Source organism: Choloepus didactylus, chromosome 2 (genome assembly GCF_015220235.1).
Source record: "Choloepus didactylus isolate mChoDid1 chromosome 2, mChoDid1.pri, whole genome shotgun sequence".
Taxonomy (NCBI): Eukaryota; Metazoa; Chordata; class Mammalia; order Pilosa; family Megalonychidae; genus Choloepus; species Choloepus didactylus.
The window spans coordinates 78989443-79014270 of NC_051308.1; the positions used below are offsets into that span (position 1 = coordinate 78989443).

General features: G+C 40.4%; 1 protein-coding gene across 5 annotated transcripts in view; it reads left to right on the forward strand.

Annotated features, from left to right (window-relative positions):
• The window catches only part of COLGALT2 (collagen beta(1-O)galactosyltransferase 2), a 167219-nt gene that overhangs the window by 96003 nt on the left and 46388 nt on the right, over positions 1-24828 (forward strand). For all 5 annotated transcript variants that reach the window (XM_037825188.1, XM_037825192.1, XM_037825191.1 and 2 more), the window contains exons 3-6: positions 1036-1153; positions 3316-3450; positions 8115-8319; positions 16609-16728. In XM_037825188.1, the coding sequence (XP_037681116.1) occupies positions 1036-1153; positions 3316-3450; positions 8115-8319; positions 16609-16728 (578 nt within the window). The remainder of the gene's footprint in view (positions 1-1035; positions 1154-3315; positions 3451-8114; positions 8320-16608; positions 16729-24828) is intronic.

The window sequence follows — 24828 nt, forward strand, 5'->3', positions numbered from 1 at the left end:
ACACAGAAAGACTTTATCTGCCTTGCATTCTGATAATTTTCTCAGTAGGCAGATTTTTACTGAATATGTATGTTATATGCCAAGGTAGCATAAAAAATATTGGAGAAGGCAGTTGTTTTTGGCAATATATTCAGAAAAACAGGAATTCCACTGGTTTTCATTGAAGCAGTAATTGGGGAAGACAGCCCATTGAATTCCTGTGTAGTACATAGTTTTACTAATCTTATTTGTATAGTTACAATCTCATTGTTTTGTGGTCTTTCATTCACTAAGGCAAATGTACAGCCAGCACAGCTATAGGAACTTGAAGTGGTGGCCAGTTTTGGAGAGAAAGGGCCACTATGACAGCATCAGTGTCCATACCAGTTTGGCGCTTCAGAAGGGTTCTGGGGAGTGCACCAACCCACTTGCTTATGTGGCCTCATAAGAGTCCTGGCTGCTATGTGGAAGTTGATAGATAGAGATCCCAAAGACATTATATATTTGCTCCATGACCTGACTTCACCTGGGATAGATCAACGTAGTCAGGCTTGTGGAATTACTGAGACTACACCAAGTAAATTTAACCCTTGTTTTGCCTGAGAAACTCATATTTTTACATTGCAACATTTCCAAATTTATTGAAAGCAAAAGGTATAGGAAAGTGTCTAGGAGCATAGGCTTTGGGGTTGAAGTGCCTAGATTCAAATTCTGTGTTCCTTATTACCTGTGTAACATTAGGCAATGACTTACCCTCTCTACCCTTATTTCCTCTGAAATGGGAAGAATGAGAGTACTGATGTCATAGGGCTCTAGTTAGAACCCAATGAAATATTTCAAGTAAAGACTTTGGTACAGTAAGCATCAAGTTGCTTAATCTCTCCTTGCTCTAGTTACCTTATCTGCTATATGGGGATGATAGTAACAATAATAAGATCTACTTCTTATGGTTGCTGGAGGATTAAATAAGTTAGTACATATAAACATTTAGGACAGAACATGGCACATGTAGACACTCAATAAATATCAGCTGTTTTTGTTATTATACACTTGTAGGTCTTATCCTGACGAAATTGGACCAAAGCACTGGCCAAGCTCCCGGTTTGCCCATGTGATGAAACTACGACAGGCAGCCCTTCGAACCGCGAGGGAAAAATGGTCAGACTACATTCTGGTAAAAACAGATACTCATTTTCTTGACAGCTATTATCTAGAACTGGTCCCAATCAGTTGTCCAAAAACTAGGACCATAGGGGCGATCAAACAAGTTTTAGTTTAGGCCTCACCATTGCTCCTTTTCAATAAAGGCCCAAAGGAAAATTTTTAGAACTTGATGTTGGGATATTTGGATTTCATCTCGGATGCACCCCTGACATGCTTTTTCAGTGAATGAGCGAAGAAGCTCCTAAATTATTTGGTCTCATTCATATATAACAGGTATAAGAAAACCTGCATAATTTTAGTTAATGGGGAATACTGTAGGTAAAGTGATATAAATTGTTTCAACAACTTTTTGGAAGAATCTTAGGGATATGAGAAAAATAATTATATGAAAAGTAATTCATATTTGCAGCTGTGAAACTCCATTCCCTTTTGCTCCTGAATGACTTGGGGAATGGCACCTCTTATTTGTCCTCCTGGTTGCTCCCATTTGGGATGGACTCTGGTGGGCTCTAGTGGAGAACTCTCCATGAATAGGTCCTATCACTTTCCTTAGAACTTTCAATGATGCAGAAAAGTGCTCGACTCAATAATTAGGAATCAGTCTTGTACTTCGTCCTCAGCCTTGATGAACCTATCTCAGTTGGGAAGGAGCTGAAGCCCCCTCTTCCCTTTTAAAAATTTGCTGAGTGCTTTTTGTTTCCCCACAGGTTTAGGGAACCAGATTCTTCATCTGTGGTCCCCAAAATCTATTTAAATCTTTTGGCAAATGTTTCCCAGTGTGAGGCTAGAAATAACACCATTAAAGCAAAATCATCATGATTTCATTAACTTTATGGGCATCTGCTTTCTGTCACTAGATTCTCTGATTTCTAAAAGGAATACTTTTGATCCGTATCTATTCCTGGCCATTCAGTCACAACAAAAGTCAGCCCAATAATTTACCACACACATTTTCAAAACAAATAATTTCATAAAGGTTTTCAAATTTTACTGGCAATATTTAACATTATATAGTAGTTTAAGTGCGATTGTAGTATGCAGATGTTAAGCTACAGAACTTTTTGGTAAACAGATTGCCATAAGAATGAGAGCTTCTGATTCTTTCCTTTATATGATAGAATCTGTTGTTATACCGTCCCTGTAAATGAATCAGTGTTAATATGGACTGCTGCTGGGAATGGGAAGTAGCTTTTAGTTAGCATAGATTGATATAATGTACTTTAATCCAAAAATTCTACTAGTAACATTAAAATAGCATTGATGGATCTGTTTGGGGGCATCCTGACATTACTGTCCAAAACCTAAATAGGACTGTCCATCTGTACCCAGAGTGTTTAGTGAATGAATCTTTAAGGATCTGGGGCAATAATATCTTAGATTTAAACTGTTAACCAAATACAGGTGCTAGTTGAGTCTGTGCTCAATATGGTGGCACAAATTCATTGCTTGGTACCCCATGCAGAACTCATGAAGTGGAAGTTAGACTTAATGGATTTTGACAAATCTATTTTAGTTTCTTTGGCTGCGCAAGAAAATACCATGGACTTGGCTGGCTTAAACAATGGGAATTTAATGGCTCATGGTTTTGAGCTGAGGAAAAGTCCAAATCACAGCATTATCAAGGTGATGCTTTCCTCCTGAAAACTGTGGTGTTCTGGGGCTGGCTGCTGGCAGTTCTTGGTCCTGGCTCCTCTGTCATATGGCAGTGCACATGTGGCCTCAGGCCTCTCCCTTCTCTTCTGGATTTGGTTGATGTTCAGCTTCTGACTGCTCCCTCTGTGGCCTTCTCTCTAACTTGTCTGAATTTCATTCCACTTATAGTGGACTCCAGTACTGTGATAGGATTAAGACCTATTCTGACTGAGGTGGGCCACACGTTAAATGAAGTAACCTCATCAAAAAGTCCTACTTATCACACCCACAGGAATGGATTAAGTTTAAGAACGTGTTTTTCTGGGATACGTACATCTCCAAACCACCACAGACTGAATGAATACTGTAGTTACTTTCTGAAAAACCACCCTGCTGACATGGGTGTCAATAGGGAGGATATAGCTAACTGGCTCCATATTTCATGAGCAAATCTCTGTGATCTTTGAGAAGTACTGGGCATGTGTTTTGAACCCATTATTGGAAAGTGCTTTTCATCTGACATTATCCTTTTCTTCCTAGTTCATAGATGTCGACAATTTCCTGACTAATCCACAGACCCTCAATCTAATGATTGCAGAAAACAAAACCATTGTGGCCCCTATGCTGGAGTCTCGGAACCTGTACTCTAATTTCTGGTGTGGAGTCACACCTCAGGCAAGTCTTTGGGGCAATGAATTAAGACCATGAGTCTTAACAAGGCAGTACTGTGTCAGCAGGAGCCCCATTCACCTATTTCTCTTTTCCTACCTTGCAACATGCATGTGATTGTTACTAGAGTGAGTGTTGTCAGGAAAGGATCTAAATCCATGTTCAATGCCACAACCCAAAGGACTCTTCTGTATTAATGAATTATAATGAAATATTCTCATGAGCTTAGCCTTGTAAGTTTGAGATTAATAAAGTATGCTGGAATTTGTGCTTTATTTCTGAGTCGATTTTTTTTTAATTAGTGTTTTTTTCCTTGTCATTACAAAACTAACATAAGAAAACTATAGAAAAGTTTAGAAATGGTGAAATGTAAATAAAAATCACATTAATCCCCACACTCTAACATCCCTATAGATAGCAAATTGGCATATTTTTAATGACTATCTATCATCAAGAGGCTATACTACAAATTACTTAACCTTTCCCTAAGCTTAAAAAATATTTAAGTTGTTTTCAATTTTTAATTATTAAAATGACCGTAATAATTAATATAAACTTTTCTGTATTTAGGATTATTTTCTTTGGGCAGCTTCTCAAAGTATAAATATTTTTATGATTTTGATATATGTTGCCAAATTTACTTCCAAAGAGTTCTAATAATTAAAACTGCCAGAAAGATTACTTTTACAAAAGTAAAAAATAATATCTTTAATTTTGTATTAGTTAGGGTTCTCTAGGTAAACAGAATCAACAGGAGATATCTGTAAATATGAGATTTTATAAAATGTCTCACACAACTGTGGGGTTACACGAGTCCAAATTCCAAAGGACAAGCTGCGAGCTGGCCACTCCAATGAAGGTCTTTGATGAACTCCCCAGGAAAGGCTGGCTGGCTGAAGCAGAATTGAAAGTTCTGTCTCTTGTCCCTTAAAAGGCTTCAACTGACTGGATTAAATCCAGCTGATTGAATTCTCTCATTGAGGAAGGCACACCCTTCATTGATTTATCAGCCACAGGCATAGTCAATTGACTGATGACTTAATAAACCTGCCTTATGGCTTATTAACCAGCCACAAATGTCCTTGCAGTAGCAGTTAGGCCAGTGCTTGCTTGACCAGACACCTGGGCACCATCACATGGTTAAGTTGACACATGAACCTAACCATCACAAATTTCCATCCTCTCTCTTTCCCATAGTAAAATCTTCAATTCCAGAGTTCTGTTAGAGTGAATGCTTGCTGCTGGTTATATGTTGTGCTTTAGTTAGTGAATTAGAGCAATAAATTAAACTGATACATCAGTGTTGTATAAAATGTGCTAAAGGAAAAAAAATATGTTAAATATGTTCTTGTGGTCAAAGAGCTAAATTTTGAATCCCACCTTTATATCTGGTTTGGTCTTGGATGAAGAATGAGGCCATCAGTATTGTTCTAGTTTGCTAATGCTGCCAGAATGCAAAACACCAGGCTTTTATAGAAGGGGGTTTATTTGGTTACACAGTTACAGTCTTAAGGCCACAAAGTGTCCGAGGTAACACATCAGCAATGGGGTACCTTCACTGGAGGATGGCCAATGGTGTCTGGAAAACCTCTGTTAGCTGGGAAGGCATGTGGCTGGCATCTGCTCTAAAGTTCTGGTTTCAAAATGGCTTTCTCCCAGGACGTTCCTCTCTAGGCTGCAGTTCCTCAAAATGTCACTCTTAGTTGCACTTGGGGTATTTGTCCTCTCTTAGCTTCTCTGGAGCAAAAGTCTGCTTTCAATGGCCATCTTCAAACTGCAGTTCCTCTCTCAGCTTCTGGGCATTCTTCAGCGTCCTTCTTGGCTGTAGCTCCTCTTCAAAATATCACTCACAGCTGCACTGAGTTCCTTGTGTTTGTCAGCCCATTTATATGGCTCCACTGATCAAGGCCCACCCCGAATGGGCGGAGCAACACCTCCATGGAAATTATCCGATCAGAGTCATCATCCACAGCTGGGTGGGGCACATCTCCACGGAAACACTCAAAAGAATTACAGTCTAATCAACACTGATAACGTCTGCCCACACAAGATTACATCAAAGATAATGGCGTTTGGGGGACACAATACATTCAAACTGGCACCAGTATATTGATAAGTGTTTAACAAGTGACTCTCTTTGTAGGAAAACCCTGATTGACAGTGTTTGCCAGTTTTCATGGTATAAATACTGCCACTGTGGCTGATTTCGAACTTCCAATGTGACGTGAACTGATTTGCACAATTCCTGAAAGTTTAACAGTTGGTGGCTCCGGTACACCACTAGATGAGGCATTCCTCTTCTGTTACAATTATTTCCCCCCATTCCAAGAGATTTTGAACACACATTATTATCCACATCTCTTTTAGGGGTGTAGTAAGTAATATTTATAAACGCCATTGAGCTCCTTGGGGAGAAAACATTATACTGGGCTACTTTAACTTCATACAATCTCAGTTGATAATCTGCAGTGCTTCACATGGCAGAATAAGTCCAAGGGTTGTTTTTAATGAGTTATGCTTTGATGCCAGCAGCAAAGTTGGGTTGACCTAGTGCCCCACCTCCAGGTTTCTATTATCGCCTTATTTGCTTTAATCATTTGAAAGCCAACAGGGAGAAATGTGCTCACTTGTTTTGCACAGTAAATTAAAATCTGAGCAACTTAGGGGGCAATTCTAATTTTTCTCCTTCTGTTTTTGGCTTTCTACCTTCCTAGTTGGGCTTCATCTAGCATAGGAACAGAAACGGCCAGTGACTTCACAAGCCCAAGGTAGGCCCCAATTTCCAGAGCCTTTAAACTCATCCAAAACAAAATGACACTGGTGTTGTGTGGCCAATGAACAGGAATTATTACCAGAAGCATTCAGATTATGTTGCAAAAAAGAGAGACCTGAAACACGCCCATCTCTTCCTCCTGTTTACAGAGGGCATGTTAATTCTCTCTATTCCTTCATTTTTTTTCCCTCAGGATATTCAGTGATTCATCATTGTCACAGATTTTCCATGCTTCTAATTCTGAGAATCTTGTTTCAAAGAATTCTTGAACTTAGGCATTCATTTAGAGAACCAATATTCTCTTTATCTTTTGGCAGAAATGATCATAAGTTGAGGTGCTACAACCCACAGAGTTGCTAAGTGATCCATAAGTTAAGGGCTAATGAAAAATTATAGTAATAATAATAATATTTCATATGGTGAATTGCAGTTTTCAAAATATCTCCATAGACCTTGTCATATGGGATCCATTCTACAGTCATATGAGATAGACAAGGCAGCTATTATCCCATTTATCAGGAGAAGAAACCAAGGCTCAAAGAGGTTGAGTATGGCCTAAAATGAAAAAGCTGGAAGATTTTTAAGATAGCTCTAAAACTCACATCTTTTAAATTTAAATTTATGATTCTTCTCCCTTATGACATGGTCAGTGTTAGGGTTAACTTAGATACATCACTCTTCTAGACCTTAAATGGAATGTCAGAACAGTAGAAGAGGCTGCAGTGCCTGAAGTGTGGGCACTAACATAGCAACAGGAAATGTGAACATAAAGTAATGTAACTGGTTAACGAACATGCTAGAACTTATGTATCCAAAGAGTTTTGTGCCCTTCAGGCTGCTGGCCTTAGAAACTTCACACTTACTCCAGTGAGCCTGCCATTGCTCAGAACATTTTTGGAAAAATCTTTCAAAGTTTCCACTTTGAAACTTTTAAGTATATTGTATCAAGATAAATCTTCACATTCTCTGGAATGGATTTGAAATTTTGGGAATAGCCAAGTTATAATTGGTGCTGCTGGAGTGTAAGCTCCTCTCCCAGTCTCTCTATGCTCTGAGAGGGCTAAGAGTGGGACCATCTTACCCACTGATACATCTCCAGCATCTAACACAGTGCCTAGATTATGGTAGGCGCTCAGTAGACATTTGTTGAATGAACAGTAGAGCTGGGAGGGCAAACAAGCTGGGTAATGCCAAATTGTTCAAAACCATGAATTCTGCTTGCCCAGGAGTCAGATTCAAAAGGTGAGCAGTGGCAGCTCTACTGGAATGGAGGATAAGTAACTGCATTGAAAGAAGCCCCTTATTTGGATGTCTAAGTACGTACTGGCATGTTTAGTAAAAAAACATTAGCCTTATTAATTGTGGTCACTATAATATAGCCACTATTTATTGGTGCTTTCTTGGTTGCAGGCACTATTCTCAGCACTTTTCAGGTAACTTATCCTTATTTAATTCTTACAGGCCCAACCTCATAGACTAGATAGTGTCATCCAAGTTTTAACAATGTGGAAACATGCATAGCAAGGTTGAATAACTTGATCAATATGACACCAAAAGCTGTGCTTCTGACTGCTCTGCTATACCACCTCCTGATGTAGTCATGCTTTGCATTCAGTTAAGTCAGCATAAAATATGCTTTAATGAAATTGTTAAATCAAGAGATAATGCTGAAACCAAAATGATTTCTGATATCAAGACCCTTTGAGTTGCATTTTATGTGTAGATAACGTTTCTTGAGCTCAGTTGAAAATTCCTAACCCAAGAGAATAGGAGTGAAGGTGACTGTCTTGGGGCTTCTGCTTACCTGGGGATGACTTAGACAGCATTAGCTAGCACATGAATGGGAAAGATGAAGCTCTCAGTAGAGATCACAGCCCACCTATTTGCTCCTTCACAGGGTTTCTATAAACGGACCCCAGACTACCTTCAGATTAGAGAGTGGAAGAGGACAGGCTGCTTTCCCGTCCCCATGGTGCACTCCACATTCCTGATTGACCTCAGGAAGGAAGCCTCAGACAAACTGATGTTCTACCCCCCGCACCAGGACTACACCTGGACCTTTGATGACATCATCGTCTTTGCCTTCTCCAGCAGACAAGCAGGTACTGTTTGTGTTTGTTTTTACTGGCTCCATGGAAATACTGCAAATGGACAGCTCCTTTGTGTTTTTTTTTCTTTTAATGTAATTTCACTGAGATATGATCACACACCATAGATCCATCCAAAATATACAATCAGTGGTTCACAGTATCATTGCATAGTTGTGCATTCATCACCATGAACATTTTTAGAACATTTGTATTATTCCAGAAAAAGAAATAAAAAGAAATTTAAAAATCCCCACACATCCCTGCCCCTTCCCCACATTGACCACTAATATTGCTCTCTACCAAATTTTAAGACTTACAATAGAGGTAGGTTAACTAAGACAGTGTAGTATTATCAGAGATAGATATATAGGTCAGTGAAACAGAACAACACATCCAGAAGTAGGTCCTACACAAATACTGGCAACTGACTTTTTTTTTTTTTTGCTATACAGTTATCACTATCAAAGATCAGGGCGACTGGATTACAATTCAGCAACTTCAGATATTTCCTTCTGATGATTCTAAAACACTAGAGACTAAAAGGAAATATCTGTATAATGAGTCAGTAGTCACAATCATTTGGTAAATCCTAATTTCTCAGTTATACCTCCTCCCGCCATTTGTCTTTCTCTCAATCTTCAGGGATATCTGAGCAATGATCAGTTAACTTCTTCATGCTGGAAAGGGGCGTTGAACTTAAAAGGTAGAGGAATGACACTAGTTGATGTTTTTGGAAAGACTGGTACCTGTGGGTTTTAGGGCTTGTCTGGCTTGGGATCAACCTGGAGGCCTTAAGTTTCTGAAAAAATAAACTTACTAAGAAAAATGTTTATAGAGATGTAGATAGAGCCCAGGGCACTTCCTTTGTTTTTTTTTTTTTTTTTGTTTTGTTTTTTTATTGAGATTGTTCAGATACCATACAATTATCCAAAGATCCAAAGTGTACAATCACCTGCCCCTGGGTACCCTCATACAGCTGTGCATCCATCACACTTAATTTTTGTTCAATTATTAGAAACTTTTCATTACTCCAGCAAGAAATAAAGTGAAAGATGAAAAAAGAAAAAAAAAAAGAAAAGGAAACTCTAATCCTCCCCTATCCCTAACCAACCCCCCTCAATTGTTGACTCCTAGTATTGATATAGTACGTTTGTTACTGTTTATGAAAAAATGTTGAAATACTACTAACTGTAGTATATAGTTTATAATAGGTATATAGTTCTTTCCTATATGCCCCTCTATTATTAACTTCTAATTGTATTGTCATACATTTGTTCCGGTTCATGAAGTGATTTCTAGTATTTGTACAGTTGATCATGGACATTGCCCACCATAAAGAATCAGACAATACCACCAATGTCAAGTGTCTAACATGCCTCTCCTATCCCCCCCTCTTATCTGCATTTACCTTAGTATATCACCTTTGTTACATTAAAGGAAGCATAATACAGTGATTCTATTAGTTACAGTATCTAGTTTATGCTGATTGCATCCCTCCCCCAATGCCTCCCCATTTGTAACACCTTGCAAGGTTGACATTTGCTTGTTCTCCCTCATAAAAGAACATATTTGTACATTTTATCACTATTGTTGAATACTCTAGATTTCACCAAGTTACACAGTCCCAGTCATTATCTTTCCTCCTTTCTTGTGGTGTCTCATGTGCTCCCCATCTTCCTCTCTCAACCGTATTCATAGTTACCTTTGTTCAGTGTACTTACATTGTTGTGCTACCATGTCCCAAAACTGTGTTCCAAACCACACACTCCTGTCTTCTATCACCCTGTAGTGCTCCCTTTAGTATTTCCTGTAGGGCAGGTGTCTTGTTCACAAAGTCTCTCATTGTCTGTTTGTCAGAAAATATTTTGAGCTCTCCCTCATATTTGAAGGACAGCTTTGCTGGATACAGGATTCTTGGTTGGTGGTTTTTCTCTTTCAGTATCTTAAACATATCACACCACTTCCTTCTTGCCTCCATGGTTTCTACTGAGAGATCTGCACATAGTCTTATTAAGCTTCCTTTGTATGTAATGGATTGCTTTTCTCTTGCTGCTTTCAGGATTCTCTCTTTGTCTTTGACATTTGATAATCTGATTATTAAGTGTCTTGGCGTAGGCCTATTCATATCTCTTCTGTTTGGAGTACGCTGCGCTTCTTGGATCTGTAATTTTATGTCTTTCTTAAGAGATGGGAAATTTTCATTAATTATTTCCTCTATTATTGCTTCTGCCCCCTTTCCCCTCTCTTCTCCTTCTGGGACACCAATGATACGTACATTATTGTACTTTGTTTCATCTTTGAGTTCCCGGAGACGTTGCTCATATTTTTTCATTCTTTTCTCCATCTGCTCCTTTGCGTGTAGGCTTTCAGGTGTTTTGTTCTCCAGTTCCTGAGTGTTTTCTTCTGCCTCTTGAGATCTGCTGTTGTATGTTTCCATTGTGTCTTTCATCTCTTGTGTTGTGCCTTTCATTTCCATAGATTCTACCAGTAGATTTTTTGAACTTTTGATTTCTGCCGTATACATGTCCAGTGCTTCCTTTACAGCCTCTATCTCTTTTGCAATATCTTCTCTAAACTTTTTGAATTGATTTAGCATTAGTTGTTTAAATTCCTGTATCTCAGTTGAAGTGTACGTTTGTTCCTTTGACTGGGCCATAACTTTGTTTTTCTTAGTGTAGGTTGTAATTTTCTGTTGTCTAGACATGGTTTCCTTGTTTATCCAAATCAGGTTTTCCCAGACCAGAACAGAGGGAAGAAATATTCAGTATCTGGTTTCCCTGCGGGTGTGTCTTAAAAAATTGCTCCACCCTTTGATGCCTTGAGTCACTGTGCTTTTCTGCCCAGCAGGTGACGCCTGTTAGCCTATAATTCTTGACTGGTGTGAGGAGGTGTGGCCGTGTTCCCCCAGGCTCTGAGGTCTGGTTCTGAATGGAAAGGGCCCCACCCCTTTCCTCCTAGAGAAGACAGAGCCCCCAGGTGGAGGTCATTAGCATTTCAATGGTCTCGCTCTCTGCTTGTGCTGTCTCCGCCCTTCCCCGAGTCACAGCCCTGGAAACTTAAAATGACTGGGGCTTTCGCCACTGAGCCGAAAAAGAAACAGATAGTCCCCTTCAGACCCAGTCAAGGCGACCCTCCGGCTCTCCCAGGTCAGTGGTCACCCAAAGCCTCTGTCTGTTTTTTGGGGCTGTGTACCTGTAGTGAGCAGTTCACACTCGCTACTTAAAACCCCAGTTGGAGCTCAGCTGAGCTGTATTCGCTTGCTGGGAGAGAGCTTCTCTCTGGCACCACACGGCTCCGCAGCTCGGGCTATGGGGGAGGGGGTCTCCCGACCTGGTTCCGCAGGTTTTACTTACAGATTTTATGCTGTGTTCTCGGGCATTCCTCCCAATTCAGGTTGGTGTATGATGAGTGGATGGTCTCGTTTGTCCCCCCGCAGTTATTCTGGATTATTTACTAGTTGTTTCTGGTTTTTTGTAGTTGTTCCAGGGGAACTGCTTAGCTTCCACTCCTCTCTATGCCGCCATCTTCCTTTGTTTTTTGCATCTTATTTTTAAAAACTTCTATTTAAGGAAACAGGCTCCCTTTTCAGGTCGTGTTAGAGGCGATTAATTATCTGCAGTAACCACACCAGCACCCTCTGTGGTGCTGCCACTGTGAGCACCAAGACCAAGTGCCAGGACTGGCTCCCACCCAGGATCCACTATCTTTTTAGGGGGACTGGGGATGTAGGGGGAGGAGTGAGTCGTGGGTAGGTGATTGGTTCTCTATAGTGTTAATGCATTGCTCTTGATTATGGGAGTCCCCTTATTAATGAGGAAACTGCTAGAGGCCCAAAACAACACTGACAGAAAACCCAGACTGAAAAAAAAGGGTTTATTTCTTCTAAAAAAAAAACATCTGAGCTGGAACAGCAGTTCTGTTCCATAAAGTCAGAGACCCAGGCTTGCTCTGTATTGCTTCTCCCTTCCATATCTCACCATCATGAATGCATTCCAGCCATCAAGGTAAAAAACAGAAGGGTAGGACATTCTCCTTCCCTTTAGGGCATGACTCAGAAGTTGAACACATCACCTCCATGCACATCCTGTTGGCTAGGACTTAGTCACAGGACAACAGCTTGCTTGAGAGGTTTGGAATGCAGTCGTTACTCTAGGCAGTCATGGTCCCCAATTCTATCACAATAGGAGGAGGAGAGAACAGATAGTGAGAGACAACTAGCAGTCTCTGCCATAGAACCCATGGAAGGAATGACAAAGTCAGACTTAAATATTTAATGAACTACTGGAAAAGTATTTCCAGTGGAATCTGTAGGTTTTCTGAGAAAGACAAGTCAGTAGGAAGGTAAGTTATTTCTCTTGTTCACCTTGCACATGCCATTAGGAAGGATATAACTTGCTAAAGGGGTTCACCAGGAGCATCTACATTCCTGAAGGAAAGCTTTGCACAGTTCAAAACTTCCTGACAGAAGTCAGGTCTCATTATCAACAGAAATGTGCCACATAACCTCTAGCAAAGACCCTGTGCACCTGAAGCAAGTTGCTGGCAGATGAGACTGTTAATACAAATTTGAGCTACAAGTCACAGAGCTAAGGCCATTCTTAAAGTTATAGACATTCCCACTTACCAGCTGCAAAATTGGCAGGAAGGAGAACATTTGGTGGGAATGTGGAAAGCTGATTTTTTCCCCCTGGCTGCTAGAGTGATTTAGACCCTTTGGTCCAGTGTAGACATTTTTAGGACTTGTGTCAGGGCAAAAGCAAGGTTCTTATCCTCAGATGGATTAGAAGTTTTTATGGAGATTCTAGTGTCAGCGTTAATGGAAACTGCCTCTTTCAGCTTGGTCAGTGATTGGCTCTGACTTCTCCAGAGCAGGAAGCAGAGTCAGGGCCTTCTCATTCCTTCAAGTTGTGCCAGTACCTTTGCTTCAGAGCTCAAAATGAGGATGTTCCAGGAAAGTGAGCTGTTAACAATTGGATTATTGACCATTTTCTAACAGAGCCTGTCTTTATCACCATTGCACAAGGCATTATTGTGACCCCCACACTAAATTATGATGATGTAATTTTTTAATAAAACCCAATATCTGTATGTTTGGCCTGGCTGAGTGCCACAGGCTGGGTAGGATTTTTCAGCTCTGCCCTTTGCTTGGCCTGTTCCCCAGGACTTCGTGCTTTATCAATCAGACTTCCCAGAGGCCTTCCCAGGACATTGAAAGCAGGTGCATTCCTGATTGGTGATTCAGTAGGAGAGATGAGGTAGGAAAGGAAGAAGAAAGGATAAGTCCATAAATCTTTACTGAGAATCTTTTGTACATAGCATTGTATTAGACTCTGTGTTAGTTGAGGACATGAGATGTTTACATGTGAAAACATAACTAATAGGAAGCAGTATCAGCTGAGGGCTAGCTCAGTGGTTCAGACTGTCAGTGGGGCAGGATTTGAAAGGAGTCGTCTGGGGAGAATGAAAGAGGTTTCCTGATAGATGTGTGATTTCAAGATAGTGATTTTACTTATCTTAAAATTAAGGAGAAACATGAATGAGTCTGGGAGTCACATGTAGCCCATCCATCACATGTCTTCAGGCCCTTCCCTTCTTAGATCCCAAACAAAGCACTTGTCTTCCCCCTTAGAAGAGTCTTGATGAAAGATAATTTGTATTATTTTTTCTTCTTGTGAAGCCTCCCAGCTGTGTATCATCACTGGGGCATTATTTTTTAAATGTCCAAAAGAAAATAGCCCAGGCAGGACCATCTTACTGCAAATCATGGACCTTCATCTCTTACCTCAGATTTCAGTCATTGCCACGTTTGGTGATGAGCGAGGGGAAATCCCAGTGTGCTGGAGTGCTGGATGCTTGGCTGCCCATCTAGCCCAAGAGGAGAGCACATCGGTCGTGTGCAAGTCTCTACGGCTGTAATGAGTCCAGGGTCAAGAGTTCTCCTCCCACTGTGGCCAGCAGTTTGGACTCTGTGTCATGGCTACACCAGCCCATCGTCTTCCAAATGTGCTGTGAGGCTGCCTCCTGTGCATCGCTGGTGGTGATCAAAAGTGCCATGTACAGGGATCGATGGTCCTGAGACTGGGCTTCCAAATCCTGAGTGGGTTGAAAGCTAGCTGACATCAGCCTTTTAGGGAAAGAGGTTCAGCATTTATGACTTACTATGTGACCTTGGACAAGTCACAGTCTCTGAGCCTGATTTTTCATCACAAGAATAGAAATAATTACATTAATCTGCAATATTAAGGTATCATATGAGTACAAGAAAATGTTTGATAACTTCATAAGAGAAGCAAATTATGTTAGTATAATATTTACACACGTTTTAAATAACATGCTTGTATTGATACTTCTTGGTTTGCTGGTTTTATGTTAGGCATTATCTATTCACTCTCCATGGCAGGAGATGAGGGATTAGCTCTCTCTCCTCTATTTGCCCCCTCCACGTAAACACCTTCTTCCATCACCCCATCCTCTCAGTATAGTTTATATGATAATTTAAGATAGATAGTTAGGAAGTGGTTTTGTTGTTGTTGTTATAATCATGTAAATCTAATATGAAGATGACTATAGTAGGGTTCCTTTCATATCTAACTTAATAATTTCTTCTCTTTTTTGCTTAACTTTATTATTACTAATGCAATTCCAAACTAATCACTAATTGTCTAAAATTGCTCACAGAATGTTCCAATTCATCAAGTATTCTTTGTACATATTAGTATAAGATGATGCTCCTGGAGTCTTCTAATATATTTTCATCTGACTGGTGCTACAGCTCTCAAGCTGTCACTCCTTTCTCTTTTTATTCATTAGCTCTCCTGTTTCCTTTGTCCCAAGTCTTCCTTGTTCTTTGTAGTCTCTCCTCCTGATCTTCCTCCTTTTTTCTCTTCCATATCCTCCAGTAATTTTCTGAAAAAGGGTGATGGAAGGGAAATATTGTATGACCTTTCATGACTGAAAGTGCCTTTCTTGTGCCCTCACACTTGATGGATAGCTTGGCTAGGTATCATATTCTTTTTATACGAAAGCTTTGGAAAATTAAATGGTAAGTTGGCTTACCAAATTAGGGTATAGTGAAAACCTAAATATGAAATCTTTTTCCTTCCACTTCCTAAATTCAACATGACTTTGCAAGAGAGAGCATTTTGGTTTGAAGTTCTCCAGAAGCATTCATGTGAGCAAACAGAAGAGCTACTGAGTTGGAAGTTCTCTTGGTGAAGGCATGAAAAATGACAGTCTTCGTAGGACCTTCCAGTTGGTGCCACATTCAGTGAAGGAGAAGGATAAAGACTCTTTTCTCTTGCCGCTCTTTTCTGTTGATGTCATGAGACAGCTTCCCCTGATTTTGCAGGTGATGTAGCTGACAAGAGGAAATTTCATCTACCCAAAATAGAGACATCTCTGAAAAGCTCTGATGATTATAACGATTAAGAAAGCAGAGGCTTGGGCACAACATCAGAGCTTGGCAGACTCATCCTTTTTAACTAAGCAGTCTTTTCTTTCGTCGGGACTGTCAGTTCCTGGATCTGTATGAGACCATTCTGATTACTATATTCCTAGCTGTTTGGTTCAATATATATACTTTATAACTCTTTGCACTAGCCTGCTGGACTGTGAAGACAAATGTTAACTTTGAAATGGCTGTGGTATGTTTCTTGTCTTGTCATACTACAGATTCTTAACAAGCCTTGAAAAGAAGACTTACTTTTGTCCTTTTATGAACCTATTATGGAATTTTCATGTGTGTTGGTTGGCTCCAAATTCATGATTGTTAAGAGAAGAATTGGAACCCAGGAGAATCATAGAGAATTTTAAATTTCATTTATTTTTGTATTCTGTATATCCCTAGGTTTTGCTTTAATAATTTTTCAGCCTTATAGGATTTTCCTGTTTGCTTTCATATCAAATATGAATTTCGTTTCTAATTTTCTCGTTATTTCCTGTAGGTGGATTACAGTGTTCCATTCTCCTCTCTGGAATGAGAATTCTTTGCCTCCCTTTTGATCCCTTTATGCCTTTAGTGTTCATTTCAGGCCAGCAACACACTTTTTCTTCAGGGAGAAAAAAAAATCAATTTCCTCTGAGCTAGAGAATGGCCCAGTGTTTTTATTAGCCCCTAAATGCTGTTTTACTTTCTCAATAATGGAACATTTTTGAGGTCTACAGACAGTACCTGGAACAACTGCTTGTTCAGTTTCAGTGTCAAACTCATTGCTAGCCACACTCCAGTCTCCTTTTCCTCAGTTGTCTCCATAGAACAACAAAAAACTGTGTTTTCTGATTGGTCTGCTTTGTCCCTCGCAGGCATCCAGATGTACCTCTGCAACAGAGAGCACTATGGCTATCTGCCCATCCCCCTGAAGCCCCACCAGACCCTGCAGGAGGACATCGAGAATCTCATCCACGTGCAGATAGAAGCAATGAGTGAGTGACCCAGGAGCTGTGTGATGGCTCTTGTTCCATTGCAACAGTGACTCTGTAGCCTCTTCTCTGCTCTCCCCGGATGGGAACTGCACAAGGCTGCCTTGGCTGAACCACAGCCACTCATTCGTTCAATTGTTCATTCCTTAAATTTTTCCTACGTGAAATGTCTTCGCCATCAGAGAGCTTCCTGTCCAGGAGGGGAGATGGGTACACAAGTAAATACTTGTCACACAATATGTTAAATGCTGTATCAGTATTTGGGGATGTATGGATTTGAACCCTAACTCTGCTGCTTTCTAATTATATGACCTTGGGCAAGTAATTAAACTTCCTTAGTCATGAAATAGAGATCAGGATGCCTTCCAGTTTTTTTTTGGGCAAATTCACTACACTGTATATAAAAAGTCTAATAACAATAATTGTGACTTCAATTTAACAATAGTTTATGGTGTAACATGTACCATGCTAAGCACTTACTGTACATTGTCTTATCAATACTCCTAGCAACTCCATGAGGGAGGTTTCATTATCCCCATATTAAAAATGAAGAAAATGAGGTATAGAGAGGTTAAGTTACTTTCCATAGATCATTCTGTAAACAAATGACAGCCTGGAATTTGAAGCAGTCCTGCCATCTCCAAAGCTCATGTCCTTAAACATTGTATTATTACTGCCTCTGGGTCAAGCATGATTCTGGAATTGGTAAGTGCTCAATATATATATATATTAATACATATTATATTAATATGTATTATTACATATTAATACATATATATAATATATATGTATATATATATATAATATAGAGTGGTAGCTTAAAGGAGAAAGTAACTGATCCACACTGCCTGGTAGAGGATGTTGGAAATGGCTTCCTAAAGGAGGGAATATTTTTACTAAATTTTCATGCAGCATCTGAGAAATTATGTTATTTGTCTTCTCAGCACAGAGTGTGTGTTGGGGGAGTTTGGGTGGTTGAGGAGGGTCAGTGGGCAGTGAGGCTGGAAAGTGGGCAGGGGCCCAGCCAGAAGAATCTCTACTGTATAAAATGGCATTTGGACTTTTCCTGAAGGAAGTGAAGCTTTTGTAGTGATCTTGACAGAAAAATGTCAGGTCAATATTTGGATTCATAAAGTTGCACTAGTGGTAAGAGAAAGATGGATGGAGCAGGATGGGTAGTGGGTGTTGGTCTCAGGCCAGAGATAAGGGCACTGCTTTGGACATTACATGGCAAGGTAGGCAAAAGACGATGAGTATCTGAGCTAGGGTGAGAGCAGTGAGAATGGGGAAGAAGAGTCAGATTAAGAGAAATTTAGGAGATAGACCTGAAAGGACCTAGCCAAGAGCGAGCTTTTAGGGATGAGCAAAATGAGACAGAAAGAGAAACTCCCAAGTTCTGACTTGGGTATCTGAGTTGATTGTAGGAACTTTAAATGAAATAGTCATGTAGAATAAAGGTTAGTGTGTAAAGAAAGATCATGAATTCACTTTTAGATCCACTGAGTTGCCTGTGAGTATCTGTTTCCTCCATTAGACTATAAGTTCCCTTTTCATCGTGTTATTCTCAGGACATAGCACTTTGCCCATCACTTAATAGGTACCCAGTAAATTTTGTAGAATTATTGAATGAATGAATGAATGAATGAATTCAAGTGGAGATGTTCAGTGAGTAACTGGGTAGATGAATCTGGAACTAATTGCTATCAGGCCGAAAGATGTTAAGTTGGGATTTATCAACAAGATAATATGATATCACAGAATTTCAAAACAGCAGGAGCATATAATGTAAAAGGAAGTTCAAGTGAGATAAGCCCTGAAAAAAAGGTCCAGTGGATTTCTGCAGTTAATGTCCTTAGCAAGAATGGTAGCAGAGAATTGGTAGGGGCTGAATCAAAATGCAGAGGGTTGAGAAGTAATTAAGAAGTAAGAAAACAGAGAGAAAGCAGAGATTTTTCTTTCAAGAAATAAGATTGGGGTCAGAAGGTGAGAAAAAGTAATAATCAAAAAGTTTCATCATAGGATTCATTTAAATAACAAGCTCTTCTACTGTATGTACACTGGATTCTGTTTGTAAAACATCACTTAGCTCAATTTTCCAGGGACACATTGGTGGATGTTGAGCAAGGTATTTCCACAGACTATACTCAAGTTGTAGGAGAGCTGTTACTGCATGTTATTACAACCTTTTGATGCTGATGTGCATTATAGTTTGAGGTCATTTGGCCTTTCCTCATCTTATTGTCCCCAGGTTTGAAAAATGAAACACCTGATCACTATTCTTCTCTGAGTGTATAGAGAATAATGGGGATAATGAAAATAAAACAGTATTCATAGGGGAAAGTGAGAAGTGAATAAAGGGCTGGTTCACTATGTCAGAATTTCTTGAAGCAGCCCTTAGGAATCTCTTCTTTTCATTTCTTTACAAATACTGTTTCTGCCTCCTCTATGCTCTAGTATCTAGAGGACAGGGGAAGTATATTATTACCTTCCATCTCAAGAACCTAGCACATGGCTGGTAGCAAACAAATATTTGCCAAATGCATGAATGAACAAGTGAATGAATGGAGGAAAGAACAATGAGTGAAAAAGAAAATGAACGAAACCTGTATTGCAAAGAGCACTGGACTTGAAACCTGAATAATGGGCTTTAACCCAGGCTTTGTCACTTGTGAAGAGCTTTGGGTCCTTTATCTGTAGATTAAGGATAATAACACTGACTTCATAGGGTTGTGGAGGAGATAATAAAATCATGTACATCAGCTCTATAAAACAATGAAATATTGCTGTTATTATGACACCGTTTAGTACTTGGTAATATGCTGCCCCTTACCATTCCTGGTTCATGGCTTTCGGTCACACCTCCCAAGTAGAGGTCTGCTCTGAGAGGGCTGGCCAGAGCCTTGAGTTCTCTTGTTTGTCCAGAGGACTGATAGCACAGATCTATACACAGATATGGGCATATTGTTAGTACATATTTTAATGATTATAAATTACAAATATACATACCACCATGTTAGGCATGTAGAATTCATTTAAGAAGCATTTGTAATCTATAGCTTTCATTATTGACCTCATAGTACATGCCAGCTGTAGTGCTGGGCACTTGATGTGGCATTTTATTTGTCTATCCTTAATACAATTTTATTAAAATATCAGAATCTGAGTTTTAAAGGACAAGAAATTATTGGAATAAGAGAATTATTGGGAAAAAAAGCTTTGAGAGTGATAATGCAGGAATATAGAATGGAGGCCCACATAGTATTAAAAGAGGTTGGTGATGATGCCATCATATTTCTCAACTGTCCTCCTCTAGAAGAAGATGAAATATATATTAAAAGCACATTGCACAGCATCTGAAACGCATTAGGCAGTAAATAACTGGATGCTGATGGTGTTACTAGACTATACTGATTGAAGTTTTAGAATGTGTATTTTTTTTCCTGAGCAAAAAATACATAGAATGCCTACTTACAATGTGCGAGCCATTCTATTAAGGTTCTACGAATATAAAACATTTTATAACTAATTCTCTTTTTCTTAGGTGTTCATGATTTAATTGGGGAGATAGTGCATACATAAAAAGGCACAATACAGGATAATATTGGGCAATAGGAATCTGGAGTAGGGAGAGACTGCTGGAGGCTGGTGTGATCCATGAAGCTTCAAGTCCTGATGGTTCTTAAGGTGGGCTTTGATACATGTGTGGAGTTTAAACAAGAGGAATGATATGGTGAGGCAGAGGAAACAAACTGAGCAAAGACAATGTTCAAAAGCAGTCTTACCCTGGAAAAGAGTTGTCTTAAAACAGTAGAAGGAAATAATGTTTGACAGATTAGGGTGGTTTAATTGTTGAATGCCCAGTAAAAGAGCTCAGGACATCATCCTAAAAGCAGTAAGGGATCAACAGAGGTTGTAGAATAGAGAGTCAGGCTATGAGTATTTATTAAACACATGGTATGTTCCGTGTAATTTTGAGAATGCTGGGGATACAGCAGTGAACAAAAGAGGCAGAATACCTGACATCAAGGAATTTATTTCCCTACAGAGAGACAGACAATAGAACAAGGAAGCAGCCACATGGGAGAAGCGTTCCAAACAGAAAGAACAGCAAATGTAAAGGCCATAAGATGGGAAAGAGCTTGTCATGTTGAGTGGCAAAAGGTCAACATGGTTGAGTTTAGAAAATGAGTTCCGTGGAGAGAAATGAGGTCATGAATGAAGAGTCCACATCATGCAGAGCTTGTAGCAGTGGAAAGGAATCTGGATTTTATTCTCAGAGTGATGAGAACCCACTGGGGAGTGGCATTATGCGATTTCTGAATTGAGAAAGATCGCTCAGGCTGCAGTGTAAATACTGCAGTGTAAGGGCACACGGGTGGAGGCAGGGTACACTCAAGCTCTAGCAGGGAGGGGTGAGAAGTAGATGGGTTCAAGATATATTTTTGATGGTAGATCCAACAGAACATATGGAAGACCTGGATGCAGCCCATGAAGGAGAAAAGGAATCAAGCATGAATGGAATATAGTATGGCCCTTACTGAGATAGGAAACTGCTTCATGGGAGATTAACTGATTAGGGAGGGGCTGGTCATGTTAAGGTTAAGATATTTATTAGATATCTGAGTTGAGAGGTCATGAGTCAGAATTCAGGGATGGGATTCCAGCAGGAGAATGACATTTGAGAGTCATCAGTCTAAAAAGGATATTTGAAACCATGAAACAGGGTGAACTTATGTAGTAAGAGAATGTAGAAAGAGAAGAGGAGAGGAAGGAGGACAAATCCTTGGGGGAGAGAGACAGCCAGTAAACTGGGAGGAAAAACAGGCAAGTGAATTGGCACAGAAACTGGAGAAGTGTTCGGAAAGGAGCCAGGTGCTGCTGAGAATTCAAATAAGAGGAGGATAGAGAATTGAGTATTGATTCTATTAAAATAGAGACCTTGATAAAAGCCCACTGGAGTAGGCTAAAGAAAGGAGAATATGAGGGAGGTGAAAAAGTGGAATCTTATGATGTGGAAGAGATAAATGCAGTGGTAGTTGTTAGGGGATGAGAGATCAAGGAAGAGGATGTTTGCTTGTTTGTTTTAGGATAGGGAAAGGAGCCAATATACAAGAATAACTTCATTCTGTGTAAGACAAGAGGACAATTGCTAGTCCTTGTGAAGGCAAGAGGGGGTTATAACCCGTGGCAGTATTGGAGAGGTTGTTCTATATAGGAACAGGGCTGCTTCATCTACTTTATCAAGAAGGAAGGCAGGGTTAGATTTGTGGACTTGAGGTGGAAGGAAGAGGTAGATCTAATTTGATTTTAAATACTTTCCCTGTGAAATACATAGTCCATTCATCACCTGGAGAGAGGTGTTAAGAGATTTCAGGAGAGAGGAAAGGGCATACAATAGATCTCTGAGAGTAGGAAGGTAAATTTACTATGGGAGCACAGTTGTTGCATTATTTGGCAGTGTTGAGCACTGATTGACCTCTGTAGTGGTGACTCAGTCAACATAATTGTGTGAATTTCTCCTGAGGTATTCTTGGTGCTAAGTGGACAATCAGGTTTAACTAGAATTGGGGTTTTGCCAGGCAAGGTCAATGGAAAGGAATAAAGAGTCTTTACAAGGGAATGGTTAGAGTGTTAGAGTATGAAATCTAGGTTGTTTAAGGATTTCCATCCGTGATGCCATGAAAGGTTTGATGGATATGGCATGGGAGTAGGACACTGACGAAGGGTGAAAGAGTGCGTGTTGGTGCTAAGGTCAAGGAACTAGCAGCGAGGTTGTTGGATGAATCACCAGTGTGAATGCTGAGGTGTCTGAGAATGACGGCAGGGACAGTGAGACTGTGAGCCAAGGGCTGGAGTCATCGGGGAATGAGGATGCATGATCAGGAGGTAGAGGGTGGTAAAATCTGCTGCAAAGTAGCAAGGGTTTTGAAGGATGGAGAAACAGTTTGGAGTGAGTTGGGGAATATAAGAAAAATCAGCCTCTACTCTGGAAGCTGAAAGGAAGGCAGTGTCCTCAAAGGAAAAGTCCAGTTTCAATTAAAACAAAAAAGTGAAGAGATATTCAGAAAAAAAAAGGTCAAAGGTGTCAGGGTGTTTGTGAATGGCAGACGGGAGTTCCAGAGGGCAGAGTGGAAGAGTTTGGGTAAGGGTGGGAGATGGGGTATAACAATAACAACAGCTTACACTTTTTGAAAGCACTGTTCCCATCACTCTACATGTACTAATTCATTTATTGCAATGAACAGAGAATTTGGGAATGTGTTTCCACTGGGGGATGAATGACAGGGGACAAGAGCTTGCAAAGGTGATAGATGTAAATGGGTTGTGAAACAGGAGGAGATGAATCTTTTAAGGCGGAACATGGGGCAATGGGAAATCTCAGGTAGCTGTTTTCAGTAATGACATTTCAGGGCAGATCATCATGTAAAGGTTATTAAGATTATTGGATCTCAGGTTACAAGGTATAAAACTGAGTTCCAACTCTTCCACTCACTCACTGTTTGCCCTTGGAAAAGTCCACATCTGGGTTGGTCTCAATTTCTTTGTCTATTAAAAAAAAAGTGAAGATAAAATGATGTGAATGTGAAAGCACTTAAATTATAAAGCCCTTAAGTGTTGGGCATGGCTGTTAAGATGGAGGTCAGAACTATGCTTGAGGGAGACTCTTCTGACAACTGTGCAGAATGAGTTAGAATGAAGCGAGACTGAGAGCCTGAGAGTGTTTGGAAAATACTGAAACAGCTCAGGCATGGCTGGTGAGGACCTGAGCCAGTGTGGTGGCCACAGAAATGGAAGAAGAAAACAAATTTGGGAGAAACTATGGGGAAGTGTTTGGATTTTGATCCAAATACAATCTCTCCCATCCTTTTCCAACACCACTGGCCTAGAGCCCTGAACACTGAATGGTGTGTGCTCAACACACAACACACACCAAGGCCAACTCAAAGCCAATGGCTACCAGGGACAAGCTTTGGGCAACATAGAGTAGAGGTTAAGAGCTCAGTGAGGAAGTCAGATCTCAGTTTAGATCCCAGCTCTACCAGCTTTCTGACCTTAGGCAAGGTATTTAAGCCTCTATTTCCTTGCCAGTAAAAATAGGGACACATATCTACCCTGTGGTGCTGTTCTAAGACTAAATAAATGTTATTATGTATGTCAAGAGTATAGCCCAGAACTCCATGAGTAATAAGAGCTCTATAACTTAAGCTATTATGATTCCTAGCTTGTGAAATTATCCAGAAGCCAGTGAAGCCCATTGCCCAAGTGGTGTTTCAGGAGGGACTATCCATAGATTGAGTGAGGGACTGGATAAATTATAAATGATGGAATCAGAAACGACCACAAATAGAAGTGGGATGTACCTAAACTTTGAGTCTGATGTCAGCAAAAACACAATCTGCCTGTGCCCTCCACCCCCACCCCCAAAACACACACACCAGTAAGTTTCTTAGGTCTGACTCAATATATAATTTCCTGTCTTCCTCTATGGCTTAGCTCTGTCTTCAGTGGCAAAAGCCAGTTACCGGAGGCGGGGCAAGATGGCAGACTGGTGAGCTGTATGTTTTAGTTACTCCTCCAGGAAAGGAGGTAGAAAGCCAGGAACTGTGTGGACTGGACACCACAGAGCAATCTGACTTTGGGCATACTTCATACAACACTCATGAAAACGTGGAACTGCTGAGATCAGCGAAATCTGTAAGTTTTTGCGGCCAGGGTACCCGCGCCCCTCCCTGCCAGGCTCAGTCCCGTGGGAGGAGGGGCTGTCAGCTCCGGGAAGGAGAAGGGAGAACTGCAGTGGCAGCCCTTATCGGAAACTCATTCTGCTGATCCAAACACCAACCATAGTTAGACGGAGACCAGACACCAGAGAATCTGAGAGCAGCCAGCCCAGCAGAGAGGAGACAGGCATAGAAAAAAAACAACACGAAAAACTCCAAAATAAAAGCGGAGGATTTTTGGAGTTCTGGTGAGCGTGGAAGGGGGAAGGGCAGAGCTCAGGCCCGAGCTCGGGCCCTGAGGCGCATATGCAAATCCCGAAGAAAAGCTGATCTCTCTGCCCTGTGGACCTTTCCTTAATGGCCCTGGTTGCTTTGTCTCTTAGCA